At 47.6% G+C, this 14027-nt stretch overlaps 1 protein-coding gene across 1 annotated transcript in view; it reads left to right on the top strand.

Moving 5' to 3' along the window:
* Nucleotides 1-14027, top strand: part of rock1 (Rho-associated, coiled-coil containing protein kinase 1) — a 60567-nt gene that overhangs the window by 34297 nt on the left and 12243 nt on the right. Inside the window, exons 11-22 of the mRNA XM_080546744.1 lie at nucleotides 310-379; nucleotides 2528-2616; nucleotides 2930-2978; nucleotides 3116-3251; nucleotides 4172-4263; nucleotides 4795-5041; nucleotides 6511-6617; nucleotides 7669-7819; nucleotides 9013-9173; nucleotides 9374-9558; nucleotides 10051-10120; nucleotides 10248-10351. Coding sequence (XP_080402870.1) covers nucleotides 310-379; nucleotides 2528-2616; nucleotides 2930-2978; nucleotides 3116-3251; nucleotides 4172-4263; nucleotides 4795-5041; nucleotides 6511-6617; nucleotides 7669-7819; nucleotides 9013-9173; nucleotides 9374-9558; nucleotides 10051-10120; nucleotides 10248-10351 — 1461 coding nt within the window. The remainder of the gene's footprint in view (nucleotides 1-309; nucleotides 380-2527; nucleotides 2617-2929; nucleotides 2979-3115; nucleotides 3252-4171; nucleotides 4264-4794; nucleotides 5042-6510; nucleotides 6618-7668; nucleotides 7820-9012; nucleotides 9174-9373; nucleotides 9559-10050; nucleotides 10121-10247; nucleotides 10352-14027) is intronic.

The raw sequence follows: 14027 nt of genomic DNA, 5'->3' as shown, positions 1-14027 counted from the left end.
TTTCTTGCGCTCTGGTGAATTTCTATGCGCCAATTTGCACCTACTACAGTCCCACACGTGTTTGACCCACTACAGCAACCAGTAGTACCTCCAACACGGTGGTCTTAGTGTGAAGGCTGTTGAATGGCAGGCTCTGCTGCTGCTCTCTGGAGCAGTAGAAACACTAAGTCGGTCATTTACATCTGAATTGAATGTCTGTGTCAGTTAGGAACTGGTGAACTTTCAAACATTAGGCACTCAGTGAGTTGTGGTCTGAGACTTTGTCTTATTCAACGAGTGTGATGAAGCTGATGTGTGGTCCTGGCGCAGGTTCACCCGGAGCCCGAGCACCAAGCCCAGTGACAAGCGCAGCAGCTCCACAAAGGAGGACAAGAGCCATGTGAGTACCTGGGTGCATCTGGAGGAGGCTACGCTGCCTGGGAATGGGTGACGGACACTGTCTGGTTGGTTCCTGTGTCTGGTGGTGTTTGACATGTATGTTGTCTGGTGTTTGACATGTATGTTGTCTGGTGGTGTTTGACATGTATGTTGTCTGGTGATGTTTGACATGTATGTTGTCTGGTGTTTGACATGTATGTTGTCTGGTGGTGTTTGACATGTATGTTGCAGTGTTTCCTCCAGGAATTTTTACATTGGTGGCGGATAGCCCTGACCGCGCGCGCGCGATATTTTTTCGCGTGCACGCGCATGAAACGCGCGCGCACACGGTTTTTTTTTTCTTCGGTTTTTTTTCTCAAAACAACGACCTCATTTCAGCCAAAACTAGAGAATGGCCAAAAAAATTATAATGAATATACAGAATATAAACTTGTGACTGACAGTCACATACACACACACAAAGATCATCAGCTATAATATTATACGAAGTAGGCCTACATGAGCACAAAAGCGGCTAACGTTACTGATTAACTGTTTACTGTAGTGCAGAGAGATGGTAGTAGTAGGCGGCGTATCAAATGACAAAGCTAAACGTTTAATGAAGGACATGAACGATTGTCAACAACACACTCAAGCAGTAAATAGAACAGTCTAAACAACTTGGGTACTACGCACTCAACTGCGGACGGAACAATACTCTCAACCTATAGTTCCGTGCGTGAATTATGTCAATCCACCACATTACAGAAGTAAAATCACAGTCAGATGGAGCATTCGGTAAACAGCTGAGTATCAGCTGAGTTAAAGAAAACAAACTCTTACCTTTGATGACACCCACATCAGCCCTGTTTTCCCGTACTTCTCCCGTGTGTCTCTGAAGGTCCAAATGTTCCCTGAATTTTAGCTGCATGTTTTTCCAGCATGTAATTCTGTTGTCAATAAAAAAATCGTCTCCCCTTCTTTTCCCCTTGACAATCCTGTGTCGTTGCTAAAGTGACGGCACATAAGAATAGTTTTTTGACTTGCTAATGTCTGCTGATACACCAACACAGCTAGCCGATGCTGATGGCTCTCCCGCTGTAGTTGTAGTTGTAGCTGGTGGTGGTGGTACCCCGCCATAAACGCTGTTAGCTGATCCACCACCTAGCTTCTTTGGTCCTGCCAGCCATGCAGTTTCGGGTCGCTCATAGCCACTGCTAGCTTCAGCAATGTTTGAAGTGTCTGGGACATCTATTTTCTTGAAAAATCCATCCATCTGTCGCTGTTTTTGTTTAATTTTTCGAAGAAGCTCTCTGGACTGCAGCTGCTCCCGCGTTAGCATTAGCATCCATTTTTTCTTCTCCCTTCTCACCGTCACAAGCTCAAATGACACTTGTCGGCCGATCTAACTCTTAACACTCACTTACAGGACTTCTGACACCATGTCGTGTTATTCTATTAAACATACACGTGAGTCCTTCTGTATTTCAATGTAAGTGTCTTTATTTTAACTCGCTCTGTAAGCTCTACAATACCGGTCTCTTGTTGTCTCGTCGTAACCTGCCCACCTGACCTGGGGGGTATTCCATCAACGTCGCTAAAGGAAAATCCTGGCTTATTTTTGATAGGTCTCGCGAGAGTTATCAGAATTTGCCTGGATATTTTTAAGAACTCTCGTGAGATTTATCAGACTAAACCTGGATTTTCCCTTTAGCGATGTTGATGGAATACCCCCCTGATGTCACTACGGTGGCCTGTACACAATAACAATAATACCACAGTTCACATTTAGACCAATCAGGAGCCCTTGTGTCACGTCGTCAACTGAATGTCATTAATCTGATTTTGGATCAGCGGTTAGAGAGAGATGGGCGTGGATTTAGGTGCACTTTTAGTCAACATCCATTATAGCGCTGATCTAGGATCATATATATTTTAATCAGCAAAAATGTTCAGATTTATTTTTTTATTTATTTTTTGAGATTTTTTAATTTTTTTTGTGTGTGGACTGAATCAATTCGTGGCGGAGGAAATTCATTCGTGGCGGCCCGCCACCAATAAATGCATGTAGAGGAAACACTGTGTTGTCTGGTGTTTGACATGTATGTTGTCTGGTGGTGTTTGACATGTATGTTGTCTGATGTTTGACATGTATGTTGTTTGCGGCCAGCTGGAGAACCTGCAGAAGAGGGTCTACCAGCTGGAGGAGCAGCTGCACAGTGAGATGCAGCTGAAGGACGAGATGGAGCAGAAGTGCAGGTATGGAGGTCCAGTCAGTCAGTCAGTCAGTCAGTCAGTCGTTGAATCAGTCAGTCAGTCAGTCAGTCGTTGAATCAGTCAGTCAGTCAGTCGTTGAATCAGTCAGTCAGTCGTTGAATCAGTCAGTCAGTCGTTGAATCAGTCAGTCAGTCGTTGAATCAGTCAGTTAGTCAGTCGTTGAATCAGTCAGCCACTCAAACTGAGCAAAAGCATGATGGTTGTTGTTTAAAATAAGTGTGTTCATTAGAACAAAGCAGTTGACCTTGAATAACAAACAGGCTGAGATGCTGAAGTTGAAACATGTTCTCCCCAGGGCCTCCAACACCAAGCTGGACAAGATCATGAAGGAGCTGGACGAGGAGGTGAGAACACACACACACACACACACACACACACACACACACTATACAGGACATCCTTACCCACCTACATCATCTCAAATTCATAATTGTCTATCAAGCTTGTCAGTAAGTAACTAAATATCCCCCCCCCCCCCCAGGCCAACCTGAGGAAGAGCGTGGAGGCGAGCGTCTCCCTGCTGGAGAAGGATAAGATGATGATTCAGCACCGCTCCACCGACTACCAAAGAAAGGCCGACCAGGAGGCAGAGAAGAGACGCAACCTGGAGAACGAGGGTGAGGAGCGGGGCTGGGCTCAACCTGGAGAACCAGGGTGAGGAGGGTCTGGGGTCAACCTGGAGAACCAGGGTGAGGAGCGGGTCTGGGGTCAAAGGGCATGTCACAAAACACCGTCAACGCTTTGAGATGGAGCCAGTCAGAGACTCCTCCGAAAGCGACTGAGACTCGGCGCTAGAATCAAACACACCTCAAGAAGTTGCACAGAACACACCTTTTTGTCAGAGACGGGGGTTCTGTCAGAGGGCGGCAGGTAGCCTCGAGGTTAGAGAGGTAGCCTAGAGGTTAGAGAGGTAGCCTAGAGGTTAGAGAGGCCTAGAGGTTAGAGAGGTGGCCTAGAGGTTAGAGAGGTGGCCTAGAGGTTAGAGAGGTGGCCTAGAGGTTAGAGAGGTAGCCTAGAGGTTAGAGAGGCCTAGAGGTTAGAGAGGTGGCCTAGAGGTTAGAGAGGCAGCCTAGAGGTTAGAGAGGTAGCCTAGAGGTTAGAGAGGCCTAGAGGTTAGAGAAGTAGCCGAGAGGTTAGAGAGGCCTAGAGGTTAGAGAGGCCTAGAGGTTAGAGAGGTAGCCTAGAGGTTAGAGAGGCCTAGAGGTTAGAGAGGTGGCCTAGAGGTTAGAGAGGCCTAGAGGTTAGAGAGGCCTAGAGGTTAGAGAGGCCTAGAGGTTAGAGAGGTAGCCTAGAGGTTAGAGAGGCCTAGAGGTTAGAGAGGTAGCCTAGAGGTTAGAGAGGCCGGGCTTGCTGTCGGAAAGGTTGTTCGATCCCCGCTTCAGGAGGGAGCTGCATGTGCCCTTGAGCAAGGCAGGTAACCCCTAATTGCTCCAGGGCCGCCGACTATAGCTGACCCTGTGCCATAGAGCAAAAAAAAAACAAATTCCAACAATTGACGGCATAGCAAATAAAAGCGTGTTGTTGTTGTTGTGGTCAGTGTCCACTCTGAAGGAGCAGCTGGACGACATGAGGAAGATCAGCCAGAACTCTCAGGCCTCCAACGACAAGATCCTCCAGCTGCAGAACCAGGTACACACACACACACACACACACACACACACACACACACACGTGTGCACACATGATTATACACAGAACGCACTTGCCTACACACACACATCTACCTACGTACGCACACATACACAGACGTGTGCACAACTCTCACACACACACACACACACACACACACTCACACACACACACAACCAGGGTCGTATTCCGTCGGCCGGAGAACAGAGAACCATTTGAAACTGAAACCACCAATGAGCGTTCTGTTGGGACCAGTTCAGGTTCTGCTAGGACCAGTTCAGGTTCTGTTAGGACCAGTTCAGGTTCTGTTGGGACCAGTTCAGGTTCTGTTAGGACCAGTTCAGGTTCTGTTGGGACCAGTTCAGGTTCTGTTAGGACCAGTTCAGGTTCTGTTGGGACCAGTTCAGGTTCTGTTGGGACCAGTTCAGGTTCTGTTAGGACCAGTTCAGGTTCTGTTGGGACCAGTTCTGGGGGGTTAGAGTTAGGGCCACACCTAACGTTGACCTTTAACCCTCCCCCCCCCCCTCCCAGATGGAGGAGGCCAACGACCTGCTGCGGGCTGAGTCGGACACGGCGGCGCGGCTCAGGAAGAGCCACACGGAGATGAGCAAGGCCATGAGTCAGCTGGAGGCTGGCAACAGAGACATGCAGGAGAGGAGCCGCGCCGCCGACGGCAGCAAGGCCCAGCTGGAGAAGGACATGCTGCAGCTGCAGAGCACGCTGGAGGCCGAGAGGAGGAGCTCCAGCCAGGGCTCAGAGGAGATCCGCGAGCTGCAAGGTCTGCTGGGTCCTCTGGACCGGGGTGGAGGGGTGGGGGGGGTTGACGGAGGAGGAGGAAGGGGGGTGGTGGGTGGGGACCGGGGTTGGGGGTGGGGGGGTTGATAGAGGAGGAGGAGGAGGGGGGGCTGGGGTAGGACTGGGGTTGGGGGTGGGGGGGTCGATGGAGGAGGAGGGGGGGTGGGGGGGGGACCGGGTTGGGGGGTCAATGGAGGAGGAGGCGCCGGTCTATTTGGTAGATAGAATTCAGAATGAACATGAACTAGACTGTAGAACAGCAGAAAGAACATGAACTAGACTGTAGAACAGCAGAAAGAACATGAACTAGACTGGAGAACAGCAGAAAGAACATGAACTAGACTGTGGAACAGCAGAAAGAACATGAACTAGACTGGAGAACAGCAGAAAGAACATGAACTAGACTGTAGAACAGCAGAAAGAACATGAACTAGACTGTAGAACAGCAGAATGAACATGAACTAGACTGTAGAACAGCAGAATGAACATGAACTAGACTGTAGAACAGCAGAATGAACATGAACTAGACTGTGGAACAGCAGAAAGAACATGAACTAGACTGTGGAACAGCAGAAAGAACATGAACTAGACTGTAGAACAGCAGAAAGAACATGAACTAGACTGTGGAACAGCAGAAAGAACATGAACTAGACTGTAGAACAGCAGAAAGAACATGAACTAGACTGGAGAACAGCAGAAAGAACATGAACTAGACTGTGGAACAGCAGAATGAACATGAACTAGACTGTGGAACAGCAGAAAGAACATGAACTAGACTGTAGAACAGCAGAAAGAACATGAACTAGACTGTAGAACAGCAGAAAGAACATGAACTAGACTGTGGAACAGCAGAATGAACATGAACTAGACTGTGGAACAGCAGAATGAACATGAACTAGACTGTAGAACAGCAGAATGAACATGAACTAGACTGTAGAACAGCAGAATGAACATGAACTAGACTGTGGAACAGCAGAATGAACATGAACTAGACTGTAGAACAGCAGAAAGAACATGAACTAGACTGTGGAACAGCAGAAAGAACATGAACTAGACTGGAACAGCAGAAAGAACATGAACTAGACTGTAGAACAGCAGAAAGAACATGAACTAGACTGTAGAACAGCAGAATGAACATGAACTAGACTGTGGAACAGCAGAATGAACATGAACTAGACTGTAGAACAGCAGAATGAACATGAACTAGACTGTAGAACAGCAGAATGAACATGAACTAGACTGTGGAACAGCAGAATGAACATGAACTAGACTGTAGAACAGCAGAAAGAACATGAACTAGACTGTGGAACAGCAGAAAGAACATGAACTAGACTGGAACAGCAGAATGAACATGAACTAGACTGTAGACATTTGTCACCTTTTACAGTACTCTCAAACTTCCCACAGGTTCACTGTTATAACATTCTTCTTCTTCTGTGTTTTTTGCCTCAGCGCGGATGACGGGGCTGCAAGAGGACAACAAGAACTTGAAGTTCAGCCTGTCCAAAGTGGAGGCTGACCGAAAGCAGGCCCAGGAGAGAAGCAACCACTTGGAGAAGGTCAGTACAGTTCATGTCAACAGTCGTTAGGAGTTAGGCCACAAAACGTTTGTGCTCTACCTCTTTGTCGTAGCCAAAGCTAATGGCCCTGTTTGAACACTCTCAGAACGCACGCTTCCTTCCTCTTCCTTGAAGAAATCCCATAATCTGACACCTACCTCGGTTGCTAATGCGATCCAGTGCAGGGTTCCACATTAAAGCTTGCCCGGAGCAAGTAAAAAATTCGCCGGGTTTGTTTGCGCGAGCCCAAAGACACTGCTGGATCCTGGATATGTTTACCGCTGTGCAGGAAGAACAGTAGGCGCAGGCGTCAGACCAGACTAGATGATCGTGGAGTGAAGATATTATTAAAGCGTAGGCGATGCGATGGATCGACAGGCGCAAACAAACCCAGCGAATGTTTTACTTGGTCCGGGCAAGCGGGCAACCGTTCATGTCGAACCCTGCAGTGCTACGGTTCCTTGGACCGATCCCGATCGTGTTCCGTCAGCTATCCCTTCAAGGAAGGGAGGATGAACTTCTAGTCTTTTTCCTCGAGTCCTTGTGTCCTCTCTCCTCGCTTCCTTCTCAAAACCCATTAGAGGAAGAAGGTCTGAGGGGGGTGGAGCCATGGGCCATCTCCTCCAATGGGTTTTGAGGAGCCAGTGAAGATATAGGAAGCAAGAAAAGACATTTCGATGGCCAAAAGGCAAAACCTCCAAAACCTCCCATCTGCAAATCTCTCCCAACACGCAAAGCCTCCTATATGCACATTTTTCAAAACGCAAAACACTAACACGCCTATCTGCAAAAAAGAAATGTTATTAACACATACTATAGTAATATAGTCCCCAAACAGTGTATTGTGTGATGGGGTAGCCTTAACAAATAGCATTCTGCACTTCTGCAGACTTTTCTTGTCGTTTTCCCCCAAAAAGTGAATTTCGATGTTCGAGGTTTTGCATTTCGGCCATCGATTTGGAATTTGGCCCTATATCTAGTGTCTGCTTTGTTTGGCCTGTTGCTGGTCCTGAGGCTCGCTCTGTCCCCCCCCCCCCCTCTCTTCTTAAAGGAGAAGAACAACCTGGAGATCGACCTGAACTACAAGCTGAAGGCTCTGCAGCAGCGGCTGGACCAGGAGCAGACAGAACATCGGGTGACGCGGGCCCAGCTCACTGACAAGTACGAGTCCATCGAGGAGGCCAAGTCTGCCGCCATGCATGGTATGTACCCTGACCCCCCCTGTCAGCACGCCTCCACCCCCACCCCTGGACACACACACACACACACACACACACACAGTCTCTCTCTCACACTAACACTCACTCACTCACACACACTCACACACACAGTCTCTCACACTCACTCACTCACTCACTCACTCACTCACTCACATACACACACACACACACACACACACACAATCTCTCTCTCTCTCTTTCTCTCTCTCTCTCTCTCTTTCTCACACTCACACACCCACTCACACACCCTGGGGTCACTGGATAGGAGGAATTTAGGCAGTTTCAACCACAATAGCTCTTCCAGTTCTGACTTCAGCATAGCTGGAGAAGGTTGTTTCAGGTTTTGTGGACCTAGATGAAGCCCTACTCCTGGACCATAAAGCGTGGTCAATGGACATCCTTCATCGCAAGCACTATTTAGTCCAGGGCTCCGTTTAATGGGAAACAAACTGTTGACTTATGGAATAAGGCGCTTACACTGTATTTCTATCTGTGTAGTATCTATGCGTAGGGCTGCCATATAGGTATACATACAGTATGCGTGTCGACATTTCCTTTCTTGATGCTTGTGACATTTTTGGTGAAACTTTACTAATGTACGTCGATGCTTAAAAGATGTGTACCGTACAAGGTGTGAGACGCTTCAATCAAGTGATCAATCAGTCATCAACCCCTGTCTGTCTGTCTGTCTGTCTCTCTCTCTGTCTCTCTGTCTCTCTGTCTCTCTGTCTCCCTCTCTCTCTGTCTCTGTCTCTCTCTCTCTCTCTCTGTCTCTCTGTCTCTCTCTCTCTCTGTCTCTCTCTCTCTCTCTGTCTCTCTCTGTCTGTCTCTCTGTCTCTCTCTCTCTGTCTCTCTCTGTCTGTCTCTGTCTCTCTCTCTCTCTGTCTCTCTGTCTGTCTCTCTCTCTCTCTGTCTCTGTCTCTCTCTCTGTCTGTCTCTCTGTCTCTCCCTCCTTCTCTCCCTGTTTCTCTCCCTGTTTCTCTCTCCCTATCCCTCTCTCTCTTTCTCTCTCTCTCCCTCTCTGTCCCCCTCTCTCTGTCTCTCTCCCTCTCTCCCTGTCTCTCTCTCCTTCTCCCTCTCTCTCTCTCTCTCTCTGTCCCCCCCCCCCCTCTCTCTCTCTGTCCCCCTCTCCCTCTCTCCTCCCTCCCTCTCCCCCCCCCCCTCCCCCTCCCCAGCGGTGCAGCAGAAGGTGTCAGAGGAGGGCGGGGCGCGGATGCGGGCGGAGAGCCGGGTGGTGGAGGTGGAGAAGCAGTGTTCCATGCTGGAGTTTGACCTGAAACAGTCGGTGCAGAAGATGGAGCAGCTGATGAAACAGAAGGAGAGGCTGGAGGAGGAGGTGAGAACCAGGAAACCAGCACCCCCCCCCCCCTGCAGTGCAGTCCATTTAGGACATTTAAGCAGTGCTTTCCTGGTCACAGATGGATGTTTCGGTACCAAAGACAAAGACTACTCCGGGTGTGATGCATTATAGGTTACAAGACAAGAACACCTCTTTGGGGTGGTGTTCTGACCCCTCTGCTCCCCCCCCCCCCCCAGGTGAAGGCCCTGCGGGTCCAGCTGGAGCAGGAGTCCAGCAAGCGTGTCCTGGCCCAGACGGAGCTGAGGAGCCGCGGGCAGGAGGCGGAGCGGCTGAGGGGCTCAGAGAAGCAGCTGAAGCAGGAGACCAACACAGCGCTGGAGAGCAAACGCTCCATCGAGTTCCAGCTGGCGCAGCTGACCAAGTGAGAGAACGCCTGCTTACACCTACTTTCTCAAACGACCCACATCTGATACCTGCGCTTTACACTGGTAACATCTGTAACGACCCGTATGCGCCCCTCATTCAACTCACTAACCAACCGCAAAGTCTACAACCTTAGTTTGTTTCCTTCTACTTGCTGCTAATACGCTTTGGGAGTCAAAAGCCTAAATGGCCCTACAATTGCTCGTTATTCTATTTAAGATAGGCTATTATTCCAGCTTAGAGGATGACTCTGCCAAAGCTGTTCTCCAACAATGTTTACACCACAGGATTAAGGCTTACCCCCGTCCAACCCCCCCCCCCCCTCCCCCACCCCAGCGCTAATCCGCCTGTGGAGCGCTACAGAGACATGGTGGTGTTCTCTAGTCAACTACAGCCCTGTACACTATAGACTCAGTCTGTATGTCTCCATCAACACTGTTACACTATAGACTCAGTCTGAATGTCTGTGTGTCTGTTTTTTTCTCTCCAGGCAATACAGGGGCAACGAGGGACAGATGAGGGAGCTTCAGGACCAGCTCGAGGCCGAACAGTATTTCTCAGTAAGTAGTCCTTCTCCCCCCTCGTGTGTGTGTGTGGGGTTGTGGGGGTGTGGGGGTGTGGGGGTGGGTGCGTGTGTGCGCGTGGCTGTCTAACAGAGCTGGCCTGTGTCTGTCTGTCTCCCCTCAGACGCTTTACAAAACTCAGGTCAAGGAGCTGAAGGAGGAGATCGAGGACCGCAACCGGCAGGTCCAGGACACTCACAAGAAGGTGCAGGAGCTGCACAGTGAAAGGTACCAGGAACACACACCGCTCGCTGTTATTGTTACAACATCAGGCCCATAGTGGTATTTTAGATTTGTTAGGCTTAAGGCTAGGGGTAGTGGTGGTCTAGTGGATAGTGAGTTGGACTGGTGATCGGAAGGTTGTGAGTTCAAATCCCACCTGAAACCACACCACCACTAGTATGGCCCTTGAGTAAGGCACTTAGCCCTCAGTTACTACTAACAGGGTTCCCACGGTCATGAAATTCCTGGAAAAGTTATGGAATTTGAAAAACTATTTTCCAGTCTGGAAAAGTTATGGAATTAACTTAACTGTTTTGGAAAAGTTTTGGAAATATACATTGTGTTTAAAATATGTCGTAGTAGTAGTGCAACAGCAAGTGAACATTTACAAACAAAATAACTTTAAGATATAAAACAGTCGTAGTAGTAGTGCAACAGCAAGTAAACAATTACAAACAAAATAACTTTAAGATATAAAACAGTCGTAGTAGTAGTGCAACAGCAAGTGAACATTTACAAACAAAATAACTTTAAGATATAAAACAGTCGTAGTAGTAGTGCAACAGCAAGTAAACATTTACAAACAAAATAACTTTAAGATATAAAACTGTACAAGTAGTGCAACAGCAAGTAAACATTTACAAACAAAATAAGGCCCATTTGAGACTAACATAAGATGTAGGCCTACCTGAGGGAATAATAATATTTTAGAAGTGCAGCCTGAATTTGGTAAAATAAATAAAAGGATATTTTAAATGTTAGGAAATGTTATCACAAATGTAAACAAACTCAACAAAAACAAAAGAGCTGGAGCAAAATAAAGTGCACTGCACATTAGGTCACATAGCAGCACTCAGTCCTCCAAATTAAAATCCTTAGGCTTCAAGTTCAAATACATAGGCAGGTTCTTCTTTAAGAAGATGAGCATTTCTACTCTCTCTCCTAGCAGCCTGTTCCTCTTTTCATCCAGTATGTTGGAAGCTGTGCTGAACAGTCTCTCACTATCTACACTAGTAGAGGGAGCACAGAGAAACACTGCAGCAGTAGCAGCCAGGGTGGGGAACCGTTCCTTATTCTTTCCCCAGTACTCAAATGGGCTCTCTAAGCAGTGGATGGTTTTCTCAGCCAGATATGTCTCTATCTGTACCTGTGTAGCTGTGCTGCTGGCCCCGCCTTGTTCCTCATCATGCTCTTGCAGGATTTCCTCATACAGCCCCTTAAAGCAGCTCTTGCTGGTCCTGCTGCTTGTGTGGGGCTCTGCTTCCATCCGTGAGGCCTTGTTGGCTGGCTCTGCTGCCAGTGATTGAGACTCCTCAGTCTTCTCCACCTCTTGGATCAGTGCACTCTTTGCAAGCTTGCTGCTTTCCACACTTGTGAAGTATCTGCAGTAACATAGTAAACAAAATACACGTGTTGAATAAAGTAAATATTTACACTTAACGTTTATACTTAATCAGCACACTATTATACACACCTGTCTTTGTAACGCGGGTCCAAGAGGGTTGCAACAGCATACTGGGGCTCCTCCTCCGCTAGTAGGGTTGCTTTCATTGTTTTTATCCCGCTGTCCTCCTCGGTCTCTCGGGTCAACAGTCGCTTCAGTACCACCACCGTGGGGACGACTTCAGACGCGATGGAGGTGCTAAAGCTGATTTGTTTCGGAATCTCCTCGAATGGAGCCAGGACGATGTTTACTTTTTCAAGTAAAGCCCACTGGTTGGTACTCAGGGTGGCTGGGAGGTCGTAGTCAGCCGCGTAGGCTGAGAGAGATCTCTTCTGCTCCAGCAGACTCTCTGTCATGTAGAAGGTGCTATTCCACCGGGTGGACACATCTTGTTTCAGCCGTTTGATTGGCATTCCAAGTTCAGTCTGTACAGTTTGCAGACGTGAAGTGGCCAGTGGGGAATGTTTGAAGTGGCCGATGATCTTTCTCCCATTGGCCAGCGCGTCGCACACACTCCGCTGTGACAGTAGGCCTTCCTGCACCACTAGCTGGATCAAGTGGGCAAAGCATCCCATTCTCGAAACACCCAAGTCCCTCATCGCCTTCTTCATGTTGCTGGCGTTATCACAGAGAATGGCGTGGACCTTCAATAATGAGTAATAATACATTATTAAGTAAATATAAACAACAAGTGAAAATAAAAACACAAGAGAAAATACAACATTTTAGAGTAAGACAAGAACAAAGAAGTAGGCTAATGTTACCTTGGACTTTGGGATGTTCCAGTTAAGCAGCATACTCTCAATTGCTTCTGCAATTGCTTCACCAGTGTGGGACCCCTTGAACTCGTTTGCATGCAGCACAACGCTTTCCCGGTTGTATGATTCGGAGTCCACCCAGTGAGCAGTTAAACTAAGCAGGGACAGTGGGGAGACGTCGCTGGTCCAAATATCCGTAGTGAAGCTGATGGCCTGCACCTTTCCTAGCTTATCTGAAACATGCTCAGTCACCTTCTTATTGAGGGCAGGGACGGCCGTCTCCGTGATGTATTTCCGCCCTGGTATTTTGTATTTAGGTACAGCGTGAGCCATAAAAAGGCGGAATCCCACATTGTCAACAAAGGAGAGGGGCAGGTCACAGAGCACAATCATTTCAGACATTTTCTCAGTCATCTTTCTTGCCATTTCACTCGTCGCGTCCCACTGGTCCTTTTTATGGAATGAGCTACTCAGCGTTTGTTGTTTTGGTCCATCCGTTCTCTTGCTCGCTGTCGCAGCTGCAGTAGATGACAGAAACTCTTCGTGCTCTTTAATATGTTTTGCCTTTAAATGCTTAATTAAGTTGCTAGTATTGAAACTGGCAGCTTTAGTGCCACCCCTCGACACATTGAGACCGCAAATTGTGCATTTAGCCGTTGTACACACCGGACTATCCACCTTGAAATATCTCCAAACCGCCGACATGTTCTCCTCACTACACCTCTACAGCATGCGTGTTTGTTTTTCCGCGATAGTGAAAGTTTGGTATCGGGTGTTATTATTTGTTAGTACTCGCCGATACCGATACCAGCATTTGTGTGCGTATCGGTGGCCATGCCGATACTAGTATCGGTATCGGAACAACACTAATTTATACCTAAGGCCTCATAGAACAATTTTCAACATCCAAAAGTCTTCTCATCTCATTCTGTACAGTTTGTAATCAATACATATTGTAAAGTTTTAGAACTGTTTTTTGTATGTTGCTTTTGTGGTCATTTTGAAATACACATAGTCTCCTAAAATTATATATGATAACATACCACAAAAGAGCATTTTGCGCTGAATACAATGATATGCAACACTTGATAGTTCCATTTGGGATTACATAAGCTTATTACAAATTAAAATTATTAAAATTGGGAAAATAGAACAATAGACCCCTGGGGGCAGTGTCTAGATCCCAGACAAATGGTTGCTCACAAAGAGCAGTGTGTGATCAAAATGAAAAGAGTCCTGCAAACCCTTGTCACTGCAAATCAAGTGAATGAGTCAGTGTGTGATGATGTCTTGAGAGAGTACAGGGCGTTCTGTGATTTTGCTCTGGTCACTCCAGGTTTCAGAGAATTTTCCCCCACCTCAGATAGAGTGGATACTCTGTTTCATGAGACCATGGGTTCTAGCACTGAATTCAAAAGACTTTGGGATGTGGTGAAGGTGCTTCTTGTGATGTCCCATGGACAGGCAAGTGTGGAGAGGG

Source organism: Nansenia antarctica (genome assembly GCF_963989245.1).
Source record: "Nansenia antarctica genome assembly, chromosome: 16".
NCBI lineage: Eukaryota > Metazoa > Chordata > Actinopteri > Argentiniformes > Microstomatidae > Nansenia > Nansenia antarctica.
Note: the sequence above shows the minus strand (reverse complement) of the source record. Positions and strands in the feature narration are given on the sequence as shown.